Source organism: Zootoca vivipara, chromosome 8 (assembly GCF_963506605.1).
Source record: "Zootoca vivipara chromosome 8, rZooViv1.1, whole genome shotgun sequence".
Lineage (NCBI taxonomy): Eukaryota > Metazoa > Chordata > Lepidosauria > Squamata > Lacertidae > Zootoca > Zootoca vivipara.
This window is the reverse complement of record NC_083283.1, coordinates 1,524,532-1,551,836: the sequence shown is the minus strand read 5'-3', so window position 1 is coordinate 1,551,836 and position 27,305 is coordinate 1,524,532. Positions and strand designations below refer to the sequence as shown.

At 49.7% G+C, this 27,305-nt stretch overlaps 1 protein-coding gene across 1 annotated transcript in view; it reads left to right on the top strand.

The window, feature by feature from the left end:
- The first annotated feature begins 639 nt into the window (after positions 1-639).
- KIFC2 (kinesin family member C2) overlaps positions 640-27,305 on the top strand; it is a 37,995-nt gene continuing 11,329 nt past the window's right edge. Inside the window, exons 1-12 of the mRNA XM_035124613.2 lie at positions 640-804; positions 8,132-8,219; positions 9,212-9,381; positions 10,797-11,052; positions 12,338-12,525; positions 13,200-13,265; positions 15,959-16,096; positions 20,386-20,583; positions 22,267-22,440; positions 23,482-23,629; positions 24,248-24,378; positions 26,358-26,469. Of these exons, the coding sequence (XP_034980504.2) occupies positions 661-804; positions 8,132-8,219; positions 9,212-9,381; positions 10,797-11,052; positions 12,338-12,525; positions 13,200-13,265; positions 15,959-16,096; positions 20,386-20,583; positions 22,267-22,440; positions 23,482-23,629; positions 24,248-24,378; positions 26,358-26,469 (1,813 nt within the window). The 5' untranslated portion in view covers positions 640-660. The remainder of the gene's footprint in view (positions 805-8,131; positions 8,220-9,211; positions 9,382-10,796; positions 11,053-12,337; positions 12,526-13,199; positions 13,266-15,958; positions 16,097-20,385; positions 20,584-22,266; positions 22,441-23,481; positions 23,630-24,247; positions 24,379-26,357; positions 26,470-27,305) is intronic.

Sequence of the window (27,305 nt, the reverse complement as noted above, 5' to 3'; positions counted from 1 at the left end):
GCAGGAGATCCAGCTGGATGAGGCCACTGGCCCACCTGCACCAGCATCCTTTCCTCACCTGGCCAAGCAGATGACCCGAATAGGAAACCCGCAAGCCGGGCACCCCTTGGGGACCGAACCCGTGTGTCCTTCTGCCTGCAGAGCAGCTGCCCCACCACTGCGGCACTCGGTGCTTGCGGAGACCTCCCGGCTGCTTCCTGGCCTGGGGTGGGGAAGCAGGGGAGCCCTCGGGGGGCGCGGCGGCGGCCCGGGGATGCGCCCCGGTGCCATCCTCGCGGGCAGCTCAGTCCTGCCTCCGACGGGGGTGGCATCTTCTGGGCAAGAGGAGGAGAAGAAGGAGAAGGAGAAGGAGAAGGAGGAGGAGGAGCCGCGCCCCCCTCGCCCGCCCGCCGCTCCCGCCTGGTCCGGCCCTCCCAGGGACTCCGATTCAGGCTGCGGCGGGCCGGAAGGCGGGGCGCGGCGGGCCGGAGGGCGGGGCACCTCCAGCCGCCTGGGCCGCCTCCTTTTCCTCCTGCTCCGCTGCGGCTGCTGTGGTTGCTGCGGCTGCTGCTGTTGCTGAGCGGAGCTGACTGAGGGGGGCGCGGGGGTTTGGCGGGGGTCCCCTCCCTCCCCAGGTGGGCGCCGCGGATTTGGGGGTCCGGTTGCTAGTACAGAGCCCCCATGTACGCCTTTTACTCGCTGCTGGTCTACATTTTCTACACCCTCTTCAAGAAGGATGGCGGCGAGGAGGAGGAGGAGGAAGAAGAAGAAGGCGGGGCAAGGGGGCAGCAGCAGCCCCCCGACGGGCAGAACGGCGCTCCCCAGGTAAGACCATAAGGCACCGCTCCTGAGGCTGGGCGTTCCGCGGGGCAAAGGAGGGAAGGGGGCGCGGGTGGGTGGCAGCCTGGCATCGCGCGGGTGGCGCTGTGGATGTCACCGGCGTCCTTCGGAGGGGTGCCTGCTGTGGGGGGGGGGGGCTTGGATCCAGATGGGGGTGTCTTCGCCCTCCAAGTCGCACCCCGCACCGAGGTCCCTTGCCGGCCGCCCCCCAATAAAATATTTGACTGCCCCCCAATTGTCGTGCATGATTGACATTTAAATGGCGTGCGTGTGGATTAGGTGGGGCGGGGCTTGTCTGCCCCCTCCATATTTTATTTCAGTTGGCACCCCTGCCATAGAACCAGCGCGTGCCAGCGGTGGGCGGGGGGGGGCAAGGTCAGGACTGTGCCTTTCTTCATCGGGTTGTGCCCAGGCCAGCCTGGCTGGAGGACGGGGGTGGAAGAGTGAATTCAGGGCTTAGCTCCCACCCCCCAGGAAAGAGCCCTGGGGAGGGAAAGAGCTCCCTTCCGCCCCCTTTCCCTTCCGTGCCCATAGCCAGATAGGAAGCTGCCTTAGTAGTTAGTTGGTCCCCCTAGTATTGCCCGCACGGACTGGCAGCGACGGCTCTCCTGGATTTCAGGCAGGCGTCTCACCCCCTCCCCTCACCCCTCTGTCTTTGGAGATGCCCGCGGGGCTTGAACCCAGGACCTTCCTCTTGCAAGGCAGACGCCCTGCCAGGGACCGCTGGCCCCCTGCCCATTTCTGCCTCCAAGCAGGCGGCTGCAAAGATGCTCCTGTCTCCGCTATTTGCTGCATTGCTCGATGGGCTGCTCTCGTTCCCTGCAGGGTTGCCCTCCTTCAGACTGGAGGCCTGGGGGTGCTGGGGGGGGGGTCACCCTGACATTTTGTCCCTTGGCCTTGGGCTCAGGTGTTTGTGCCCATTTCTAAGCAGCTGGCAGCCTCGTGAGCCTTTGGGTTTGCTACTGTCTTTTGCTGATCAACAAGCCTCTCCTCGTGGCTCATGGCCAAAAGTGGTTGATGGAGCCTTGGACCTGGGTTCAAATCCCCACTCCGTCAGTGGCTGGTCCCCCGCCCAGGTTACCCAGTGAGCTTTGTGATGGCTGGGTGCAGATTTGAGCCCAGCTCTCTCCCAGGTCTTATTTCAATACTCTAACCACTACACCACACTGCCTCCCATACTTTGAAAATGCAGATAAACTGGTTCCCCCGGTTTATCTTAGGAGACATGGAATAGAGAGCTGGTTGCTAGACGCAGGAGATCTGGAGCCAGACTCGATAATCAGATAATGCTAATATTATTTACTTTGATATTTTAACCCATGTTCAATGGGACTCAATCTTATTTTACTTTACAGTCTCATTACTCATCTTTTAATTTTCATCTGTTACAACAGTTTCTTTTTGGCTTTATATACGTTATAAAATGAAAATCTCCACAAAATTAACTAAATTACTAGATGCGGGACATTCTCCTGTGTGGAGTGGAACCAAATACTTAGAATCATAGAATCGTAGAGCTGGAAGAGACCACAAGGGCCATCCAGTCCAACCCCCTGCCGAGCAGGAAACACCATCAAAGCATTCCTGACATATGCCTGTCAAGCCTCCGCTTAAAGACCTCCAAAGAAGGAGACTCCACCACACTCCTTGGCAGCAAATTCCACTGCCGAACAGCTCTTACTGTCAGGAAGTTCTTCCTAATGTTTAGGTGGAATCTTCTTTCTTGTAGCTTGAATCCATTGCTCCATGTCCGCTTCTCTGGAGCAGCAGAAAACAACCTTTCTCCCTCCTCTATATGGCATCCTTTTATATATTTGAACATGGCTATCATATCACCCCTTAACCTTCTCTTCTCCAGCCTAAACATACCCAGTGCGGTATGAGTCGCTGTGGACATAATCTGGGTGAACATGCAATTAACCCACCCAAGCAGAGCCTGATTTTCAGTGTCATGGGACAAATGGAGGGGTGTATTGTGTGTTTGTGTCTGTTACTGGTTGCCCACCCACCCAAATCCTCAGTCTCCCATCCGTGCCTTTTCTCCCTCTTGACTCCCTGGGTTGGGAATGTCGTTTTCTCCCTGGGAACCAGATCTCCCCAACTCCTTTCACGCATGCGCGAGTTCATCCAAAGGTCTGCACATTTGTCATGGTCCATTGTCTGTCAGTTGCGGAGGCTGAGTGATGGAAACTGGGTCTTCTTGCAAGGAGCCGTGCCAACTACCAGCGGGCAGGGAAGGGGTGAGCGGCTTCTGGGAAGAGCTGCAGGGGATATAAAAGTTCTGCAGGATGTGACATGCTGCAAGCTGTCTCTTTTCCACCCTGAAGTCCTGTCACTTTGGGGGAAGAACAGAAAGGGCTGGGATTCTTCAGAGGGAAAGGATTTCTGTCGGCGGCGTTGACAGGCCAGAGAATGTGATGCTCGTGGCTTATTTATGTCTCTTGAAGGGGAATAGCTAATGGCTGTTTTGGAGAGAGGCAGAGGAGCAGCGACAGGAAGAAATGACTGCATGCAGAGTATAGCTCAGTCGGTAGAGAATGAGACTCTCAGGGCCACAGGTTCGAGCCCCATGTTGGGCAAAAGATTTCTGCATTTGCAGGGGGTTGGACTAGATGGCCCTGGGTGTCCCTTCCAACTCTCCAGTTCTATGATTCTGTTATAGGGAACCTCCTCATCACACAGCAGGAAAGGGGGTCCATGGCAATACTCTTTGACACCTGAGATTTCTGTTTCTTGTCCTAGAATCCTAGAGTTGGAAGAGACCACAAGGGCCATCCAGTCCAACCCCCTGCCAAGCAGGAAACACCATCAAAGCATTCCTGGCAGATGGCTGTCAAGCCTCTGCTTAAAGACCTCCAAAGAAGGAGACTCCACCACACTCCTTGGCAGCAAATTCCACTGCCGAACAGCTCTTACTGTCAGGGAGTTCTTCCTAATGTTTAGGTGGAATCTTCTTTCTTGTAGCTTGAATCCATTGCTCCATATCCGCTTCTCTGGAGCAGCAGAAAACAATCTTTCTCCCTCCTCTATATGACATCCTTTTATATATTTGAACATGGCTATCATATCACCCCTTAACCTTCTCTTCTCCAGGCTAAACATACCCAGCTCCCTAAGCCGTTCCTCCTAAGGCATCGTTTCCAGGCCTTTGACCATTTTGGTTGCCCTCCTCTGGACACGTTCCAGCTTGTCAGTATCCTTCAGTCCTGTGACTGTAATACATTTCAAACTGCTTTTAATACTGGATTTTAATCTGTTGCAACCTGCCCAGGGTCCTTAGGGTGAAGGAAGGGCAAGAAACTAAGAAGAGCTTGCTGGATCTGGCCACTGGCCCATCTAGTCCAGCATCCTTTTCTCGCCATGGCCAGCCAGACAACTCTCTCCTCCAGGAATTTGCCAAAGAAATCAAATACAGTGGTACCTCGGTTTATGAACTTAATCCGTTCCAGAAGTCCGTTCTTAAACCGAAGCCGTTCTTAATCTAAGGCGTGCTTTCCCTAATCAGGCCTCCCGCCGACGGTGCCCTTCCACCATTCGGATTCTGTTCTTAGACCGAGGTGAAGTTCTCAAACCAAGACACTATTTCCAATTTTGCGGAGTTTGTAAACCAAATCGTTCCTAAACCGAGGTACCACTGTAAATACCAGTAAATTATATACGGTAAATGATAATTGCCTGGAAGGCCACATTCAGGGACCTGCCTCAACCAATCCTTTGGGTGTCATCGACGCAGCCTGCAACTCAAGCAGTCAATAAATGCCTCGTTTCTGTCACCCGAATGCTTGACCTACTCAGGCATGCTCTGCGCGCACTATGGATTTATCACACACAACTGCTGCAGAGTAGAACGTTTGCACATGTAAACAGACATATGTAACCATTATCACATGTATTTTAAAAACAACCCCATGCATGTATGTTTCATATTATTCTTTCTTACATTCAAGTGTTTTCCGTCTAGGAAGTCCAATAAAGTGTGAAGTGACCGTAGCGTCTGATGCTTGGGAGCTGCTTGTTGCTACTCAGTGTTGGGAGAAAGGTACTCTCTGTGCATGCTCAGAGGTACCATTTTTTATTCGTGCCTCAGATGTCTCAAGCCTTACTGCACAGGTGGGGAACTTCCGACCCAGGGGCCCAAGCCTCCTTATCTGACCCTTTGACCACTGTATTCACTGGCCCTGCCTGTCCCCGCAAATATTTTTGCCTGTTTGGATAATGTGCTGATAATACCCTGTGCCCGTCTGTAAGGAGAATACAAAAGGGTGAGAGTGTGTGTAGAAACTAGCCCACTGTACAAAGGTAATATTCCTTCCCTTGCCCATTTTCCCTCTGGCACACGGCCCTCGAAAGGTTTCCCAGAAGGGAATGCGGCCTTCGGACAGAAAAATATCTCCTACTGGCATAAAAAAAAGATTTCAGAGCCAAGTGCTGCTAAGCCAGGCTCAAATTGACCCCTTAAGTCAGTCCCGCTCGACAGTCGCTGTTCCTGCAAGACCTCTTTAGAATCATAGAATCATAGAGTTGGAAGAGACCACAAGGGCCATCCAGCCCAACCCCCTGCCAAGCAGGAAACACCATCAAAGCATTCTTGACATATGCCTGTCAAGCCTCTGCTTAAAGACCTCCAAAGAAGGAGACTCCACCACACGCCTTGGCAACAAATTCCACTGTCGAACAGCTCTTACTGTCAGGAAGTTCTTCCTAATGTTTAGGTGGAATCTTTTTTCTTGTAGTTTGAATCCATTGCTCCGTGTCCGCTTCTCTGGAGCAGCAGAAAACAACCTTTCTTTATTTCCCTTCCCTTTAAAATATTTATTCCCACATCTCTGTTGCACCCCTGAGGGGCAGATGCCGGTCAGTTGCTTGCCATGTGTGGAGAGGAGCGATATATCTCACCCACAGGCAGAGGCCTCTGACAAACAGGCCCATCGCTCAGTGATGCGGTTTCCATGGCGCCTGTTGCCGTGGAAACGGAGCTGCTTCCCGACTAGGGTGGCCAGGCAGCCCCGGCTGATCGGAAGGGGGCATTTGAGGCCTGTCTGCTGGTGTGTGTGTGTGTGTGTGTGTGTGTGTGTGTGTGTGTGTGTGTGTAAATGAACTCTGGGCCATTCCTCTGTTACATGCATCCTGTCATTTAAATGCATGCAAATTCACAACCGCCTCTGCTTTGACTTTAAATACAAGGAGCGAGGAACACCCCCACCCCACCCCACCCACAACCTCTGTCACTGACAGAGCAATTGATTCTGTCAAGGAAAGTGGAGGGGTGTTTGTGTTTGTGACAGCTTCCATTTCTAATGCTCCTTTCGCTGCCCGGAGTGACGGTTGGTTTGGCAGAAGCCCATCGGAGCATCACTGCCAGGAAAGGGCCCATAATTGTGGGAGAAATGAAGCGTCGGAGCCAGGAGTGGGTGGGAATTGTTTGGGAATGGGCACAAATCCTAGAGAAGCTGGCGTTGGGGGTGGAGGCAGGGTGAGGCCAGGCGTCGCCAGTTATTTCCCAGCACCATGATTTCCTCATGTACACACCTCACGGACAACTCTAAGGCCGGTAGCCCCTGCAAAGAACAGAAGGAGAACCTGTTGGATCAGGCCAGGGGACCATCTAGTCCAGGCATCCCCAAACTTCGGCCCTCCAGATGTTTTGGACTACAATTCCCATCATCCCTGACCACTGGTACTGTTAGCTAGGGATCATGGGAGTTGTAGGCCAAAACATCTGGAGGGCCGCAGTTTGGGGATGCCTGATCTAGTCCATCATCCTGTTCTCACGGGGGCCAGCCAAAGGGAAAGTTGCAAGCAGGATTCGAACACAAGAGCAACTCTCCCCTCCTGGGGTCTCCAGCAACTGGGATTCAGAAGCATTGCTGACTTCAACTGTGAAGGCTGAGCACAGCCATCCTGGCTAGTAACCATCGAGAGCCCTCTCTGCCTCCACGAATCTGTCTCATTCTCTTTTAAAAGCCACCCAGGTTGGTGGTCATACAGTAAGATAAAATAGAACAGAATACTGAGAGAAAGATAAGAGAAATAACAAGGTAGAAAGATGTGAGATGTGATCCACGGTAGCAGTCAAGTACCACATTCCTTGTAATGCTAGAGTAGACATGCGAGGGAATGTTTGGTCCAGCCAGTCGAAACTTCCTGTTCCTCCTGGCCTGGGGCATCCTTTCTTGCATGTGACCAGAGGTGGGCGTGGCCTTACCTGTCCAGGTAAAAAAAGGACGAGTCACGCAGCACTTTCTCCTTTCGTCTGCTTCCAGCCAGGACTGCTCTGTTGGCTTTCCGCCAACAGCAGCACAGGTATTATCCCCCATATGGGGTAAATCCACATGTTGCTATTTGTCACTTTAAGCCTTTAAGCCTGCCTTCAGGCTTAAAGTCAGCCTGAATGTGAGTAAACTTACTTTTTGTTGACTATGAATAGGATTGTGCTGTCTTTATTCTTTTAAGAGGGATTCAAGGGAATTTACCAGGAACATAGACTTCAATCTGAGGCAGATTAAATTGCATAATAGTAAGAGGTTCTAACGAGCCTGCAACCAGCTTTTTGCTGTGCATGAGAAGGGGAATGTAACTCTGTTACATAAGGAACTTGCTAGTGCAAGTTAGGAAGGATATTAATAAACAATATATTCTCTCCTGCAACCCTGAACATTCCCACAAAGGAAAGATAAGTAAAAGTGACTTCTAACTATCCATCCATTAGGTGTGCCAGCAAGTCTTCTTCATAATAGCCTGATGTTCTAGAGTAATACCCATTTATTCCTCGCTCTGCTGATGTTTCCCAGTGTTCAGTCCAGGCATGAGAGATTCCTTGCTCTTCTTTTCCATCTAAGACCGTGGTTCCCAACCTGAAGCACACGCCCTACAGGGGGGCAATTCGAGAATGAGTTATTAACAGTTAATGGCCTTTTAGGTTTCCTCCACGTGAATAGGAGCTCACTTTTTGAAGTACTGATATGCAGTCGAAAATAGAATTAAAAGGACCCACGGAAGGGATGGGGGGGGGGAGTCAGGAAGGTTCAGCGTAATCTCAATATTTGGATTTTGTCCTGTTTTATGTTGTACAGTATGTTTATATCTTTGAAAATCAATAAAAATATTATAAAAAGGAGTTCACTTTTTGAATAATATGTCACCAGGGGGGTGGGGGTGGGCGGGTCAGGATTTTAGAGATAGGTGGGGCATGGGCAAAAAAAGGTTGGAACCGCTGGTCTAAGAGGTCCAAGAGAGACTCTCCATTTCCTGTTGCCATATATTTTAAAAGATGGTCTTGTGCTTTGTCTCCTGCTGCTTCCACCCCACGTAGGACTGCAAAGCCTTTTCCATGGAGCAATCAAGGAGGACCAAAAAAGCCCTGAGCAAAGACCCCTGGAAGGAGCTGAGTGAACTGGACAGTAAGTCACCCGGACCCCTCCCTGTCCGCCCCCCATCCCCAGCAGCAGAAGTTAGGGTAGCCCAGAATGGTTGGCTAGTCCCAAAGTCTTCCTGTCCTCCCTAACGGGGCCTTGTATATGTGGGAATATTCAGGGTGGCAGGAGAGGATATATTGTTTATTAAAATCCTTCCTAACTTGCGCTAGCAAGTCCCTTTATGTAGCAAAGTTACATTCCCCTTTTTACATGCACAGCAGATAGCTGGTTGCAGGCTCGCGTTAGCCTCTCACTATTATACAATTCCTTTTGAATCCCTCTTAAAAGAATAAAGACGCCACAATCTTATTCAAAGTCAATAAAAGAAGTTTACTTACACCAGTTCACAGTTTGATCCCTGAAGGCAGACTTAGTTATCAATATGTACATGTGGATCTACCCCATATGGGGGAATAATCCCCGTGCGTACGCGAGCTGAAAGCTAGCCTAGCAGCCCTAGCTAAAAGCTGGTCAAATGAAGACGAAAGTCAAAAAGAGGGAGGTGTGCTGCGTGACTCATCCTTTCGTTACCTGGACAGGTAAGGCCATGCCCACCTCTGGTCACATGCAAAAGGAAGGATGCTCCAGCCAGGAGGAACAGGAAGTTTTGACTGGCCGGACCAAACATTCCCTTGCATGTCCTCCCTAGCATTTCAAGGAATGTTGTATTTGACTGCCTCTCATGGATCACATCCCACCGTTTAAGGATGGAATCATCCTCATCATGAATAGGGCAACAGTCCTGTCCAGTGTGCAGTGACTCTGGAATCAGCTCAGGAGTTTGGCTGTCCAAACATCTTGGGAGAGACCCTGTGCTGCTGGGCTCATTCCCCAGGTCTTGGGTTGGGACACAGCCACTCCCCTAGTCTCTCCCCACCCAGGAACAAAATGGACCAAAATGGACGGGGCACCCCCCGAGAGAGGATGCTGCCGGTTGGTGTTTTATATCCCTGGCCAGGGGTCTCGTCTCTTGGCAGGCAGCTCAGAGAGCGACAGAAGCAACAATACAGAGGAGGAAGAAGAAGAAGAAGAGGAGGAAGGCCTTGGGTTGGGGGACGCCCCGACTCCGCTCACTGAGTTCCGGTCCCTCAAGACGGAGGCTGCTGCAAAGGCCCTCCTTGGGGAAAAAGACCCAGTCAGTGGAAAGGTGAGTCCCCCCCACCCCAAATCCATTTCACTTCTGTTCTGTGGTGGTGGAACGGGGTGGGGGTGGGGAGTGGCCTTGTGAAAAACATTAAATTAAATATGGAGTTAAAATGAATGATTGGATGGATAAATATAGGAAGAGGGACACCTGGTTTGCCAGCAGGACGTGCGGAAAGGATCTAGGACAGGCATCCCCAAACTTCGGCCCTCCAGATGTTTTGGACTACAATTCCCATCTTCCTCGACCACTGGTCCTGTTAGCTAGGGATCATGGGAGTTGTAGGCCAAAACATCTGGAGGGCCGCAGTTTGGGGATGCCTGATCTAGGAGGTTTAACTAGAAGACGTGCTTAGCACAGGTTAAGCAGGAAAACTAGCTAATGCTATTCTAGGCTGCATCACCAGATAAAGGGAAGTCATAATCCCACTCTATTCTGCCCTGGTCACACACATCTGGAGTCCTGGAGTTCTGGGCATCACAATTTAAGAAGGATGTTGACAACCTGGAAGGTGTGCAGAAGAGGGCGGCCAAGATGATCAAGGGTCTGGAAGCCAAGCCTTATGAGGAGCGCTTGAAGGAATTGGGGCGTAGGAAAAGAGGAGACTAAGAGGGGATAGGATAGGTAAAGGGCCCCCTCACTATTAGGTCCAGTCATGACCGACTCTGGGGTTGCAGCACTCATCTTGCTTTACTGGCCGAGGGAGCCGGCATACAGCTTCTGGGTCATGTGGCCAGCCTGACAAAGCCGATTCTGGCGAACCAGAGCAGCTGTTTACCTTCCCGCTGTAGAAGTACCTATTTATCTACAGGTACTTGCACTTTGATGTGCTTTCGAACTGCTAGGTGGGCAGGAGCTGGGACCAAGCAACGGGAGCTCACCCCATGGCGGGGATTCGAACTGCCGACCATCCGATCGGTAAGCCCTAGGCTCAGTAGTTTAACTCACAGCGCCACCCGCTTGAAGGAGTTGGGGAAAAGAGGAGACTAAGAGGGGATAGGATAGCCACCTTCAAATATCTGAAGCGCTGTCACATGGAAGATGGAGCAAGCTTGTTTTCTGCTGCTCTGGAGGGTAGGACTCGAACCTATGGCTTCAAGTTACAAGAAAGGAGATTCCGACTAAACATCAGGAAGAACTTCCTGGTGGTAAGAGCTATTTGACAGTAGGACAGATTCCCTCCGAAGGTGGTGGGCTCTCCTTCGCTGGAATTTTTTTAGCAGAAGTTGGCTGGCCACCTGTTGAAGGTTCTTTAGCTGCGATTCTTGCATTGCAGCGGGTTGAGCTAGATGACTCTTGGGTTCCACTCCAACTCTAGAGTTATATGATTCTCTATAATATGTTGCTGTTTCTATGACCTTTCTCTTGTCTCCCACCCTGCTCTCTTCCTTGGGTCTTGCTCCCTCCTCCCCCAGCAGCCTCCCGAGTCCCCTCTCCTCTCGGTGATCTCCCACCTCCTCTCCTTCCTGGAGCATTATGCCCAGATGCAGCAGCTGCAAGAGCAGGCCGGCGAGTATCGCTCCCGCCTGCACAAGGAAGAGAGTCGCCGCCGCAAGCAGCTGAGGGGGCTGAAGAGGGCCTACCGCCAGCGGGTGAAGGACAAGCTGAGCCTCATTGAGAGCCTGGAAGGAATCATCTCTGAGCAGCAAGGCTTGCTGGAGAAGATGCACGAAGGTGAGCCCAGGTGCCCTCCCCAAGCACAGCAGGGACTCAGCCACATTAGTTGAAAAAGCAGCATTTTAAATGCATTATAAACATGCAACACCAGATGGCAGTGTAGAGCAGAAAAATTATATATGTGATTTTTACATAGAGTTTTTAAAATTTTGTTATTATGACTTATTTATAGTGTTTTTTCCTGTGTGAAGATCCACCCTAGGTGGCAGGACCCCCCCCCCCCCAGTGTCCCTATTTTCCAGGGACAATCCCGCATTTACAGAAGCCATCTCGGTTTCTGATTTGATCCCAAAATGTCCTGTTTTTCCTATTTTCATCAGAGAAATATTGGAGGGTCTGGGTGGGGCACTGATCTCCCTTTCTGCCACCTGCATATTTTGCAATATTCTGCTAGTTTTCATCTAAGGTGCTTCTGCATTTTGTGTGTGTGTGTGTGTGTGTGTGTGTGTGTGTGTGTGTGAGCAGCATGATTGACAGGAAACTAAATAACATAATTGACAGGTTGTGTGGCCCATCTGTCGGGGCTGCTTTAGGTCCACCCTGCTCCCCTGCCAATTTGTATCGCTTTATAGGAAAAGCAACAAATGAGGAAGTAAAGATTGATATAATTTCAACAATCCAATTTTTAGGGCCCAGCATGTGTTGTTAATTAGCAAATGCCTCAATAAATGCCTCCCACACGTATTTTCGGAGGAATAATCTCTGAGGCTGACTTCCACAATTCAAATTTTGGGATTGTTCTTATCTCAAAACAAGCTGGAGAGTGCATAAGCCTGGATAAAATTAGCTAATAATAATAATAATAATAATAATAATAATAATAATAATAATTTATTATTTATACCCCGCCCATCTGGCCGGGTTCCTCCAGCCACTCTGGGCGGCTTCCAACAAAACACCAAAATACAGAAATCCATCAAACATTAAAAGCTTCCCTAAACAGGGCTGCCTTGAGATGCCTTCTAAAGGTCTGGTAATTGTTGTTCTCTTTGACCTCTGGTGGGAGGGCATTCCACAGGGTGGGTGCCACTACCGAGAAGGCCCTCTGCCTGGTTCCCTGTAACTTGGCTTCTCGTAGCGAGGGAACCGCCAGAAGGCCCTCGGCGCTGGACCTCGGTGTCCGGGCAGAACGAGCTTCCATCCGAGGGGAAGGGATACTTCCGTTGAGATTCCTGCATTGCCGCGGGTTGGGCTAGATGACTCTTGGGGATCCTAAGACTCCGTGTGGTGGCATCTCCAGGGGCTCTGTCCCACGCAGAACCCTTCTCCTTCTTTGCCGTAGGTGTGAAGCTGCCTTCAGCCTGCCTGCTCTACCCAGTGGCCTCGGCTGGGGTGCACCAGCTGGTGGAATCCATCAGCACCCTCCAGGGCGAGAGGAGCCGGCTGTCAGAGGAGGTGACAGGCCTCCGGCAGCAGGCGGAAGTGCGGGAGAGAGAGAAGCAGCGGCTGGCCGGGAGTTTCCACCATCAGGTGAGGTCTGGGGTGGCGTTGGGGGTAGTAGCCAGGGGAAGGGCCTTGTCGCCTTCCGGGTGCCGTTGTGCCCTGCAGCTCTCATTGCCCCTGAACGTTGGCTAAGCTAGCTGCTCCGGCAGCTGTGAAATGGAGCCCATCCAGAAAGGGCTTCTTTGCATAGCAGATAAACCGTGGAACTCCCTGCCACAGGAGGCGGTGGTGGCCACCATCCGAAGTGGCTTTAAAAGAGGATCGGACAAATTCATGGAGGAGGAGAGGGCTGCTGGAGTTGCTGGGGAAACCCAGCCAGATGGGCGGGGTATAAATAATAAAATTATTATTATTATTATTATTATTATTATTATTATTATTAATAATAATAATAATTATTACTACAACTACTACTACTATTGGTGGCTACTAGCCACAAGGGCTGGACTCTGCCTTCTTTTTGTTCAGCTGGTTGCACCCCAGAGAGGCGGGGATTCTTGAACTGCAGTTCCTGCATTGCAGGGGGGTTGGTCTAGAGGACCCTTAGGGATCCCTTACCACCCTGCAATTCTCTGATTCTATGACGAAGGAGACCCTGACGAGATGAGGCAGGTCTGCTTCCTGCCTCTGCCCAAAGAGTGGGGATGGAGGGAGCGTAGGGCAGAGGGACGATGACTTTCCTGTTCTTCCTTCATCATCAGATCCAGGGGCTGAAGCAACAGATCCAGGAGCGTGAGGAGGAGCTGGAACGGCTTCGCATGGGCACGGTAAGGAGAGCTAGACGCCTCTCCCCCCGTGGCCCTCGCACTCAGGGCAGGGGAGAATTGAGCCTGCGTATTGGGGCAGCCTGTTGTCTTTGTCCATGGAGTTTTCTTGGCAGGGATACTGGAGTGGCTTGCCAGTTCCTTCTCCAGGTGGATCACGTTTAGTCAAAACTCTCCACTATGACCTGTCCATCTTGGGTGGCCCTGCATGGCATAGCTCATAGCTTCTCTGAGTTATTCAAGCCCCTTCGCCACGACAAGGCATTGATCCATGAAGGGGAGAAAAGCAATGACAAACCTAGACAGCATCTTAAAAAGCAGAGACATCACCTTGCCTACAAAGGTCCGTATAGTTAAAGCTATGGTTTTCCCAGTAGTGATGTATGGAAGTGAGAGCTGGACCATAAAGAAGGCTGATCGCCAAAGAATTGATGCTTTTAAATTATGGTGCTGGAGGAGACTCTTGAGAGTCCCATGGACTGCTAGAAGATCAAACGTATCCATTCTGAAGGAAATCAGCCCTGAGTGCTCACTGGAAGGACAGATCGTGAAGCTGAGGCTCCAAGACTTTGGCCACCTCATGAGAAGAGAAGACTCCCTGGAAAAGACCCTGATGTTGGGAAAGATGGAGGGCACTAGGAGAAGGGGATGATAGAGCAGTGTTTCTCAACCTTTTTTGGGCCACGGCACACTTGTTCCATGAAAAAAATCACGAGGCACACCACCATTTAAAAAGTTAAAAAAATTAACTCTGTGCCGCCCTATATTATAATTATGACTGTAAGAAACACTTGCCAAATATTGCTTTCCGGCGGGTCAGTGCTGTATATTGGCGGCTGCCAGGCACGTGACAATGCAAATCGCCCTTCTCGTCGCGGCACGTCGCGGCACACCAGCCAGCGTCTCGCGGCACACTAGTGTGCCACGGAACAGTGGTTGAGAAACACTGTGATAGAGGATGAGATGGTTGGACAGTGTTCTCGAAGCTACAAACATAAGTTTGACCAAACTGCAGGAGGCAGTGGAAGACAGGAGTGCCTGGTGTGCTCTGGTCCATGGGGTCACGAAGAGTCGGACACGACTAAATGACTGTTGTTGTTGTTGTTTAGTCGTTTAGTCGTGTCCGACTCTTCGTGACCCCATGGACCATAGCACGCCAGGCACTCCTGTCTTGCACTGCCTCCCGCAGTTTGGTCAAACTCATGTTCGTAGCTTCGAGAACACTGTCCAACCATCTTGCCATAGTTTGCTGTGGTCGACACAGTCAAAGGCTTTTGCATAGTCAATGAAGCAGAAGTAGACGTTTTTCTGGAACTCTCTAGCTTTCTCCATAATCCAGCGCATGTTTGCTATTTGGTCTCTGGTTCCTCTGCCCTTTCGAAATCCAGCTTGCACTTCTGGGAGTTCTCGATCCACATACTGCCTCAGCCTGCCTTGTAGAATTTTAAGCATAACCTTGCTAGCGTGTGAAATGAGCGCAATTGTGCGGTAGTTGGAGCATTCTTTGGCACTGCCCTTCTTTGGAATTGGGATGTAGACCAGTGTTTCTCAACCTTTTTTGGGCCACGACACACTTGTTCCGTGAAAAAAATCACGAGGCACACCACCATTTAAAAAGTTAAAAAAATTAACTCTGTGCCGCCCTATATTATAATTATGACTGTAAGAAACACTTGCCAAATATTGCAAGAAACACTTGCCAAATATTGCTTTCCGGCGGGTCAGCGCTGCCGAGTTCTTAAAAGATCCGGGTTTCTGATCCACCCCACCCGACCCTGTCGTCCCGTATCTTACCCTGTGCGTGTTCTCGGACTTGTGAGAGGACGATTTGGTCTTCATGCCTCCGTGAATTAGCAACAAACTACCTTTGTTTGTAGTTTGTTTGTGGGACCCAGGTGGCGCTGTGGTTAAACCACTGAGCCTAGGGCTTGCTGATCAGAAGGTTGGCGGTTCGAATCCCTGTGACGGGGTGAGCTCCCGTTGCTTGGTCCCAGCTCCTGCCAACCTAGCAGTTCGAAAGCACGTCAAAATGCAAGTAGATAAATAGGAACCGCTACAGCGGGAAGGTAAACGGCGTTTCCATGGGCTGCTCTGGTTTGCCAGAAGCGGCTTTGTCATGCTGGCCACATGACCTGGAAGCTATACGCCGGCTCCCTTGGCCAATAATGCGAGATGAGCGCGCAACCCCAGAGTCGGTCACGACTGGACCTAATGGTCAGGGGTCCCTTTACCTTTACCTTTTACCTTTTGAATGATGGAGATTGAATATTTTAAAAGTAGCTACTTGAAGTCCGCTCGATTTTCCAAAAAAGAGACACACGTGCGGCACTATTAGCTGCTGGGGGCTGCCATCTTGGCTAAAGGATTCTGGGATGATCCTGTCACGTGAGGCATGGGGAAAATGGAAATAATGAAAGCTGATTGGTCCGTGGAAACTAGAAGGGGCGAAGAAATAGGACGCCCAGGGAGGTGGAGTTTGCAGCTGCAAAATCGCCCTTCTCGTCGCCGCACGTCGCGGCACACCAGCCAGCGTCTCGCGGCACACTAGTGTGCCGCGGAACAGCGGTTGAGAAACGCTGGACTAGATGGCCCTTGGGGATCCCTTCCAGTTCTATAATTCTGGAATTATAGAGGTGGTGGTGGGAAACCGTTCGTAAAGGAAACCCTCACGGTTTTTTTTGTCTCCCACCCCCCAGGGTGTGACCGACTCGGAGAAGAGGATCCACAACCTGACGGTGGAGAACGAGGGGCTGAAGCAGAGCCTGAATATCACCCAGGGGCTCCTACAGCAGCTGGCCACTGTCTCCGCACAGCCCCCTGCACATCTGGTGAAGGTGAGAGACCCCCTTTCCTCCCCACCTCCTCATTTAATCCCCACAATAACCCTGCAAGGGTCTTCCTTTTTTTAAAAAAAAAGCACAACAATTTTCAGGGTGTCCTGGTTTTTACTTGTTGAAATATGGCAACCCTAGAGGCAGCAGATCACCCCCAAGGTTACCTTCGTGGCTGAGTGGGGATTCGAACCTGGGTCTCCCTGGTCGTAGTCCAACACTCTAACCACTGCACCAAGGTGGCTCTCTTGTTTTGTCCTTTCCAGACTTGCATTTTGTGGGAATGTTCAGGGAGGCAGGAGAGGATACATTGTTTATTAATATCCTTCCCAACTTGCACTAGCAAGTTCTATAACTTAGCAGAGTTTTAACATTCCCCTTTAAAAACACAGCGGGTAGCTGGTTTCAGCCTTGTTTAAGCTTTTCAATATAGATTCCTGGTAAGTTCCCTTATTTCCCTCTTAAAAGAATAAACATGCCACAATCTTATTTAAAATATACGGTATATAAAAGTTTACTCACATTCTGTTCACAGTTGGATCCCAGAAGGCAGACTTAGTTACAGATATATACATGTGAGTCTATCTCATATGGAGATACCATAGTCTCTTTGTTGGCTGGGCATCTCTAGCTAAAAAGCTGCTCCAACAATGAGAGGAAGTCAAAAAGAGAGAGGGTGCCGCGTGCCTTCTGCTTTTGTTACCTGCACAGGTAAGGTCACGCCCACCTCTAGTCACATGCAAGAGGAAGGATGCCCCAGCCAAGTAGGAAACGGGAAGTTTTCCCCTGGCTGGTCCAAACACCCCCTTGCATGTCCACTCTAGGAAAACAAGGAATGTTGTACTTGACTGCTACTTATGTATCACATCCCACACATTTGTCATTCAAGGTGTGTTGTGCTTTGAAAAGGTCTGTCTGAATAGTGAAGTTTTCCGAAGACATCCAAGAACGAGCAGGGATGACCCCTGCCGAACCTCCATTGGCAAGGAGTTCCTCAGGGCAGGACCTGGCAGGCCAGAGACTTGGCCCCTGGTAAAGGGCTGATGAACCTCAGGGCTGCATGTGGGGCCACCAGAAGCCCCCTTCCCCCATCAGAAGACCCCAGTGGCTGAACATAGCTGTCAACTTTCCCTTTTGGGGGTGCTGGAACTTCCCTTACTCCAGCGCCGTTTCCCGCCGGTTTCCTGGCTTGTAGACTGTCCCCAGGACAGGTGAGGCTGTTGCTAATCCCTTATTTTTCAAACCCGAAAGTTGACAGCTATGCTGAGGCAGAGCAGAAGGAATCAGGCCATCCTCAATGTGTCTAGGGCTGCATTTGCCTAGGGCTATGTGAATTCACCTTGAAGCTGGCCGGGTAGCAAGCTGCTAACCGATGTGCTATAGGAAGTACCTGGGGGTGGAGGGGAAGCAGGTGTCTTCTTCTTTGGAGTGCAGAAGAGGCACCTGCCCAGCCTCACCTTCTGCATCTCTGCTGCTGGTGGGAGGGCGGGCGAGGAGAACTGGAAAGTGTACAAACTCAAGTACAGCTTTAAAAATACCTCTGGCAAAAAAAAGGCTCTTTGTTTATTAAAGCGTCAGCTCTCGCAAAGAAAGGCTGGCAGGTGATTAATGACTTTTTGAGAAGCGGTATTTAAAATAAGCATTGGTAGCCGTATCAGAAAAGGGCAACCAAAATAGACCCGAAGGAGCATCTCCACCCCCATCATTCTGCCCGGACACTGAGGTCCAGCTCCGAGGGCTTTCTGGTGGTTCCCTCGTTGCGAGAAGTGAACTTACAAGGAGCCAGTCAGAGGGCCTTCTTGGTAGTGGCGCCCACCCTGTGGTACGCCCGCCCATCAGATGTCAAAGAAATAAACAACTATCGGACTTTTAGAAGACATCTGAAGGTAGTCCAGTTTCGGGAAGCTTTTAATATTTGATGAATTATTGTCTTTTAATATTTTGCTGGAAGACGCCCAGAGTGGCTGGGGAAACCCAGCCAGATGGCAGGGTATAAAGCATTATAATATTTTTATTGATTGATTGATTGTTATTCAGGAGTTATGCAATCTCCAAGCCAAGGAAGCAAGTAACTACGGTATACAACCTTTCTCCAATGAAAATAGGGACATCCTAAGGAAAAGCAGCTCATTCCAGGATCAAATCAGAAACTGGGACGGCTTCTGTAAATCCAGGACTGACCATGGAAAATAGGGACACTTGGAGGGTCTGTGAATGCGGGAAGGTTCAGGACAGATAAAAGAAAGAACTCATTTGCACAGTGCTGAGTTAAACTGTGGAACTCCCTCCCACTGGAAGTAGTGATGGCCGCCAACCTAGATGGCTTTAAAAGAGGATTGGACAAATTAAAGGAGGAGGAGGAGGAGGCCATCAATGGCTAATGGTGAGGATGGCTGTGTTCTCCCTTTGCAGTTGGAGGCAGTCATATGTCTGAATCCCAGTTGTTGGAAACTGCAAGAAGGGAGAATTGCTCTTGTGCTCAGGTCCTTGGGTTTCCCAGAAGAGGCATCTGGTTGGGGCCGACCTGTGAAAACAGGATGCTGGACTAGGTGGGTCACTGGTTTGATCCTGCAGGGCTCTTCTGGTGTCCCTACACTGATCCTTCGCCAGGGCAGATTGCAACAACTTAAAACCCAACATTAAAAGCAGTTTTAAATGCTTTGCAGTCACGGAACGGGTCCTGCGTTGGCCTGATCCAGCAGGCCCCGCTCTCCTCAAGTCCTTAACCCTCCTGCTTGCCAGATGTGAAACATACCTGTAAGTAAGTAGCTGTCAAGTACAACATTCCTTGTTTTCCTAGAGAAGAAATGCGGGGGAATGTTTGGTCCAGCCAGTCGAAAACTTCCTGTTTCCTCCTGGCTTGGAGCATCCTTCTTCTTGCATGTGACTAGAGGTGGGAGTGACCTTACCTGTGCAGGTAACCAAAGCACAAGGCACGCAGCCATCTCTCTCTCTTTTCTCTTCTTCTCCATCTTCCTTTCGTCATGTCAACTGCAGTGGCTGCCAGTCTGCAGTCACTGGGATCAACCCCCATATGGGGTAGATCCATACGTACTACATATTTGTAACTAAGCCTGCCTTCACGGATCCAACTGTGAACCGATGATGTGAGTAAACTACAGTCATACCTCGGTTTAAGCATGCTTCGGTTTGAGTACTTTCACTTTAAGTACTCCGCAGACCCGTCTGGAACGGATTAATCCACTTTCCATTGCTTTCAATGGGAAAGTTCGCTTCAAGTTAAGTACGCTTCAGGTTAAGTACTCCGCGGAACGTCTGGAACGGATTTCATAGAATCATAGAAAAATAGAGTTGGAAGAGACCCCAAGGGCTATCCAGTCCAACCCCCTGCCAAGCAGGAAACACCATCAAAGCATTCCTGACAGATGGCTGTCAAGCCTCTGCTTAAAGACCTCCAAAGAAGGAGACTCTACCACACTCCTTGGCAGCAAATTCCACTGTCAAACAGCTCTTACTGTCAGGAAGTTCTTCCTAATGTTTAGGTGGAATCTTCTTTCTTGTGGCTTGAATCCATTGCTCCGTGTCCACTTCTCTGGAGCAGCAGAAAACAACCTTTCACCCTCTTCTATATGACATCCTTTTATATATTTGAACATGGCTATCATATCACCCCTTAACCTTCTCTTCTCCAGGCTAAACATACCCAGCTCCCTAAGCCGTTCCTCATAAGGCATTAATTTATGCACTTTCCATTACTTTCAATGGGAAAGTTCGCTTCAGGTTAAGTACGCTTCAGGTTAAGTACGGACTTCCAGAACCAATTGTGTACTTAAACCGAGGTATCACTGTACTTTTATATATCTTAAATCAGACTGTGGCGTGTTTATTTCTTTGAGAGGGATCTTTTGTTGTTGTTTAGTCGTTTAGTCGTGTCCGACTCTTCGTGACCCCATGGACCATAGCACGCCAGGCACTCCTGTCTTGCACTGCCTCCCGCAGTTTGGTCAAACTCATGTTCGTAGCTTCGAGAACACTGTCCAGCCATCTTGTCCTCTGTCGTCCCCTTCTCCTAGTGCCCTCAATCTTTCCCAACATCAGGGTCTTTTCCAAGGATTCTTCTCTTCTCATGAGGTGGCCAAAGAGGGATCTTACCAGGAATCTATATTGAAAAGCTTAAACAAGCCTGCAGCCAGCTACCCGCTGTGCGTTTAAAGGGGAATGTTAAAGCTCTGCTAAGTTATAGAACTTGCTAGCACGTTAGGAAGGACGTTAATAAACAATATACATATCCTCTCCTGCCTCCCTGAACATTCCCCCACTGCTCTTCCCAGGAGAACGAGGACCTCCGCACCAAAGTGCAGCATCTGGAGGCCACCTTGCAGCAGAAGGTGGAAGAGCTGATGTCCCTCGAGGTGCAGATGGACCGGCTCCAGTGGCGCAAGGAGGAGGAGGTGCGCCACCTGGACGAACGCCTGCGAGGGCTCCAGCTCTCTCTGGAGGCGCAGAAGAGCCGGCCCCCTGAAGTGCAGGTGAGTGCCGTCCCTCTTAGGATCTCCTACACACAAGTAGGACCCTGGCAGAGATACATGCCCGGCTGGCATGTTCCCTCCCTCCCGGTCAATCGGGAGCTTCAAAAGCTTTCTCCAGCCCGAACATCACAGCGACTGATGCCAAGAAACATCAGCACACTTACGGATCCACAGAGTTTGCGCAGTTGCATAACAGAGCTCAGCAACTCAGCATTTTGGCTAATCTACTTTTATTTAGTTACAGGTAGGTAGCCGTGTTGGTCTGAGTCGAAGCAAAATAAAAAAATTCCTTCAGTAGCACCTTAAAGACCAACTAAGTTTATATTTTGGTATGAGCTTTCGTGTGTATCTGAAGAAGTGTGCATGCACACGAAAGCTCATACCAAAATATAAACTTAGTTGGTCTTTAAGGTGCTACTGAAGGAATTTTTTTATTTTGCTTCTACTTTTATTTACATATAAACACACATGGAGCACTGCAACATGGCTCCCTCTCTCTCTAGCATCAGAGAAAGAGAAAGGACAAAGGACAAAAGTCCCACTTCAGGAAACACGGTAACACAAACATCCTGTCTTCGTCACTTCCCACTGTGGAATGAAAACATACACCATCATGTGATAAACTACAATCCCATGACAGCAGACACGGGGAATGAATCTTCAACAGCCCCTTCTCTCAAGGACCCCTTTCCAGTTGTTAGAGGGCAAGCGCCACTCCCAGGGCTGGGGGGTGGGTGGGGTTCTGAAAGAGTTCTCCCCCCAGGAGAGAGGCCGAGTCTCTGCTCTTCTCACCCTGTTGGAAGGGCCCTTTCCTGGGAGAAGGAAGGAGAAGTGGCAGAGAGGGGAAGAGAGGAGGAGGACAAAGGATAGAACGGGCAGCGTCTGATTTAGGGCTGTGTGGGCTGTTGCCCCGCACAAAGTGCCGAGTCAAGCGGGCAGCATCATAATGTGGTTTTTTTTGGGGGGGGGTATTCAAGGGTACATGGTACCAGCGCTTTTTTCTCTAGAAGAAAAGCACTGATTATAGTAAAAAACCTTTTTGTCGAAATTGGAAAAATGACCAGAAGATTCAGAAATCAGGATAGACCAAAGTTTTAATATAGAATGGGGGGGAAATTATAATTTATCTTAAAAACCATTGTAAACAGTTAAAATCGTTAATAGGATTGGAATAACATTTGTAGTTTAATGGTGAATTTTAGATATAACGGAAGTGTAAAAGATTTGGATTATAATACAGTACCGGTAAAAGATGCAGGGGGAAATGTTTAACAATAGGCCCCCCAAAGGGGAGGAGGGAAGTCCAGGAGATTCTCGGGAATCTTGTCTTTATGTTGGATATATGATTGTAAAATTGTAATTTGAAAAACCAAATAGGTAAATTTTAAAATAAAAAAGATAAGAATAAAACCTATATTTATATGGGTACCTGCCGAAAGGATCCATAAAAAGCAGCTGCATTAAAAAGAATTATTGTGAAAATACGAAATATTTAGGAGGAGGTGCCCATTTTCGTCCTCGCTCAGGAGGGAAAAGTCCGTCCCTGGAATAGTGATGAACATCGACAACACCCAGTTACTTGTGTTTTGCCTGTCTGTTGTCCACATTCCCCCACCCTGCAGAGGAAAGGGTCTTATCTCATCACAGACCCTGACTAGCTCCCCCTGCCCCCCCACCCCGCAGTACATCACCAAGACGGTGGAGGTGGACTCCCCCCGTAGCCTCCGGGCTGTGGCAGAGGCCGAGGAGCGGAACCGCGCCCTGATGGAGCAGCTGAACACCCAGGCGGAGAGGTGCCAACAGCTGACGGAGCAACTGCAGAGCTCCGAGGAGATGACAGCAAGCCTGAAGCACAAGGTAATGAAATGAAGAATCATAGAATCCTAGAGTTGGAAGAGACCACAAGGGCCATCCAGTCCAACCCCCTGCCAAGCAGGAAACACCATCAAAGCATTCTTGACATATGCCTGTCAAGCCTCTGCTTAAAGACCTCCAAAGAAGGAGACTCCACCACACTCCTTGGTAGCAAATTCCACTGCCGAACAGCTCTTACTGTCAGGAAGTTCTTCCTAATGTTTAGGTGGAATCTTCTTTCTTGAAGTTTGAAGATACGTATCCGAATACGACCATCCCATATCCTCTCCTCTTTCCCAGGCTAAACATACCCAGCTCCTTCAACTGTTCCTCATCAGGCTTGGTTCCCAGACCCTTGGTTCCCAGACCCTTGATCATCTTGGTTGCCCTCCGCTGCGAACCTTCCATCTTGTCAACATCCTCCTTAAATTGTGGTGCCCAGAATTGGACACTGTACTCCAAGTGTGGTCTGACCAAGGCAGAAGAGAGTGGGACTATGACTTCCCTTGATCTGGTCCAGGCATAGGCAAACTCCCTAGTTAACAGGACCCGTGGTCAGGGATGATGGGAGTTGTAGTCCCAAAACAGCTGGAGGGCCAAGTTTGCCTGTGCCTGATTTGGACACTAGACTTCTGTTGATGTAGCCTAGAATAACATTAGCTTTCCCCCCTGCTGTATCACCCTGTTGACTCATGTTCAGCTTGTGGTCCACCAAGACTCCTAGGTCCTTTTCACAGGTACTGCTAGTAAGCCAGATGTCCCCCATCCTATATTTGTGCATCTGGCTCTTCCTGCCTAAGTGCAAAACCTGACATTTGTCCCTACTGAAATTCATTTTGTTAGCTTGCGCCCAGTTCTCCAATCTTCTAAGGTCATCTTGAATTCCCATCTTGTCTTCAATGGCATTAGCTAACCCTACCTGGGCGGGGGGGGGGGGGGGCGTGTCCTGTTCCAATGCTAGAATTCTGTGATCCCTGATCTGTGTGGTTCTTGCACTGTGTCCCCTGAACCCCCAGATTCTCACGCGGGATCTCTCCCTGGCAGATCTCCGACTATGACTTTGAGATTGCCGGTCTGCGTCGGGAGCTGCTGGGTGAGATCAACCAGTTGGAGGCGCAGAAGGAACAGGCCATCCGGGAAGCCTCTCAGTGCTCTGAGAATCACCTCCAGCACCTGCGAGAGCAGCTGGCAGGTAGCTGGGATGGGGAGCAAGGTCTTGGCTGGGGTGTGTGTGTGTCCCCAAAAACCATTTCAGACTGTGGGCTGGGGCAAGAGATGGGGAACTGGGTAAGGATTATATTTATTCATTGCACCTGTTCCTCCAAGGAACCCCTTCCTCATTTAATCCTCACAACAACCCTGCGAGGTAGGCTAAGCTTAGAGAGTGTGATGGTCTGAAGTCACCCAGTGAATTTAATTGACTGATTGATTGATTTGTGTACTGCCCTTCATCCGTAGAACTCGGGGCGGTCCACAACATTGACATTACAAAATAAAAAACACAAAGCACACAATAAAAAATAAGAAGAGAAATGAACCAATAATCCCACTTTGATCTCTTTTCTCTCGCAGGTCCTTTGTCTGATACTCTAACCACTGCCACTCCACACTACATCCAGGTTCTAGAGAAGATAAGGGCTTGGGTGCTGGAAATCCAGTTTTAATGGCTTGCCCCGTGTGGCCTTCTCTCTTGGCCTGCCAGTCTGCCTCGCAGGGTTGTTGTGAGGTCAATACACGGCACGCTGCTGCTCCAAGGAAGGGCAGTCTATGAACATCGCACACCAATGTTTCTCTTCCTTTCCCCTTCCAGGAGTCCGCCAGCGCCTGGACACCCTCCAGCCTCTCCTCAGGGGCATGAAATCGGACTATGGCAGCCTTCGCGGGCAGGTGCGCAGTTTTGCAGACTGCTACGAGGCAGCCCTCAACGAGGCTCGGCAGCAGGTGAGGCTCAGGGGCGGGGGGGGGGGGCAGCAGCGGAGGCTCCAAGCGGGGGGTCTTGGGGGGCTGCTCTTTAGTCTATGTGATGGCATGGGATGGGGGGGGGGCGGCAGGACCAGCAGCTGCTTGGGCCGATGGATTGAGACTGACAGACCAGAGTGATGCTTCTCTTCTACCACAAGCTGTGGCAAACATTCAAAGCATCAAAATACAGAGCCCAGGGAATTTATGCAAAATACAGAACATGTTGGCAAATTTAAAAATGGCAAAAATCAGCAATGGGGCAGACACAGAATAAATCCAGGATCTGTCTAACACATAAACTCTAGGCTTATTTGTTCTTGCTTTAACATGAAAACCAATTTAAAAAATTGGGGGAGGGAAAATCTAAGCTTATAAGCAGTGCTTTTTTTCCCTGGGGGGACAACAGGGGTACGCACACCCCTGAACATTTTGTGAATCTTTGTGCTTTTGTCTATTTACTGTATTTATGTTTCCCAATTTGAACTATGAAATGGTGATTTTCTTGAGTCAAAATGAGAGTACCCCTAAACATACTTTAAAGAAAAAAAGCACTGCTTATCCTATATAATAAAGTGCAAGTATCTCTGCGTCCAGTCCCTGTGTCCGCGCTACTGCGCATGTGCCCCACGGACACAGGGATTGGACGCAGAGACTTGACGCGCACACACACGCGCATGCTCTCCCCACCCCCACCCCTCTGCCTACCGTTTCCCTCGCAGTCCTCAGAAGAATTGCGGCCTTCTCCTGGGCGCCCGCTGGCCAGATGGGCTCAGCGGAGCGCCCCGACGAAGCGGGATGTTCTAGCGCCCGTTTATTAAACGGGCTGAATGACACTAGTAAGCATATAAATACGAAGCAAAGCAAGAGGTAGCCAACAAAAAGGTTGGGTATCCTTTGCTCAGTGCGGGATCCTGGTGGCCTGGCCTGGGATGTTTGCTAAGCCAGGAAGCAAATATTGGCTTGTCTCCAGCCCCCACTGGGAGATAGAGCAGGAAAACTGAGAAAAGACCAAGGGGATGATCTGAGAGGTATCTTAAAATATCTGAAGGCCCATCACCTGCAAGATGGAACAAGCTGGGTTCCTGCTACTCCAGACAGGAGGACCAATGAATTCATACAATCCTAGAATCATAGGATTTGAAGGGGTCCAAGGGTCATCTAGACCAACCCCGTGCTCACAGCTTGTAATCAAGTGACAACTAAACATCAAGAATACCTTTCCAATGCTAAGAGCTGTTCAACAGTGGAACGGGAAGCTGTGGACTCTCCTTCCTTGGAGGTTTCTATGCTGAGGCTGGGTGGCCACCTGTCAGGGATACTTCAACTGAAATTCCTGCATCGCAGGGGGTTGGACTAGATGACCCCCCCGGTTCCCTTCCAGCTCTGTGCTTCTGTGAAAAGGTGGAGGAGGATGGGAGGGAGACAGGACAAGGCCCAGACAGAGCTCTGGAGCTGCCTCTGTGGGAGAAATTCCCCTTGAGAGTCCTAGAACAGAGGCTTTCACCAAATTCTCAACTGGTTTATTCAGAAATGCACTACCAGGCAGAGTCCGAAGTGTCTAAAAGCACTTTCCATTAGGACAAATATATAACCCCTCCCCCCCACTCAATATACAGTATAATGTGTTGCTTTCCTTTACAGTCAAGTATATGGAGCCATTTGTGCTTATAATACTATATAGGCAAGGAATACAGGCAAAATATATATTGGCACTTTCATCCTCTCCTCAACCCCCTTCTGTCACCCCCTCATCTCTCATCTAACTGCAGTCTTTGAAACACTGACTCAACCCTTTTCTTTTACTGTACATGCGGAACCCTCCTTGCACCTTATCTGGAGTCATTTCCCACTTCAGACGTTAGATTCCCTCTCAACTGGTTCTTCCTGGTTTTGTGATCAGGCGTGTGGCGCTGGCCCCGCTGGTACCGAAATCCCACCCTCCCTCCTCTCGCCCCCAGATGTGCTCAGCCATTGGCGAAGTGTCTCACGCCAACCGCCTGCTGGAAGAGAGGTACCAGCGGGAAGTGCAGCTGCGGAAGAAGTACCACGACCAACTCCTGGAGCTGAAAGGTGCGGTGCCCGCAAGTGGGGAGGGCGCAGGGGGTGGGCAGGTGGGGAGGGGGGAAGGGGAGGAACCAGCGTGTGGAGGCTGTGGGGAAAAGGCAAGGGACCATTAGGAAAGAGCCGGCTGGATCAAGCCAATGGGCTACCTAATCTAGCATCCTATTGTCACCTGCAAGCAGGATCCAAGCATCAGAGCCCTCTCCCTCTTGCAGTTCGCAGCAACTGGCATTCAAAAGCATCACATTCCCCTTTACACAGCAGGAAACTAGTTCCAAACTTGTGTGAGTTTCTTAAGACAATTCGCAATTCAGTCTGGCTCATCCAGATTGAAATGTGTCCTAATATTTTCCTGGTAAGACCCCCTTGAATCTCTCCTAAAAGAATAAAGATGCCACAGTCTATCTATCTATCTATCTATCTATCTATCTATCTATCTATCTATCTATCTATCTATCTATCTATCTATCTATCTATCATCTATCTATCTATCTATCATCTATCTATCTATCTATCTATCTATCATCTATCTATCTATCTATCTATCTATCTATCTATCTATCTATCTATCATCTATCATCTATCTATCTATCTATCTATCTATCTATCTATCTATCTATCTATCATTTATCTTAAAAACCATTGCAAACAGCTAAAATCATTAGTAGGATTGGCATAACACTTGTAGTTTAATGGTGAATTTTGGATATAATGGAGATGTAAAAGATTTGGATTATTATAAAAGATGCAGGAGGAACTGGTTAACAAAAGGACCCACAAAGGGGAGGAGAGAAATTGAGGGGATTCTTGGGAATCTTGTTTTTATGTTGGTTGTTGGATAGTTG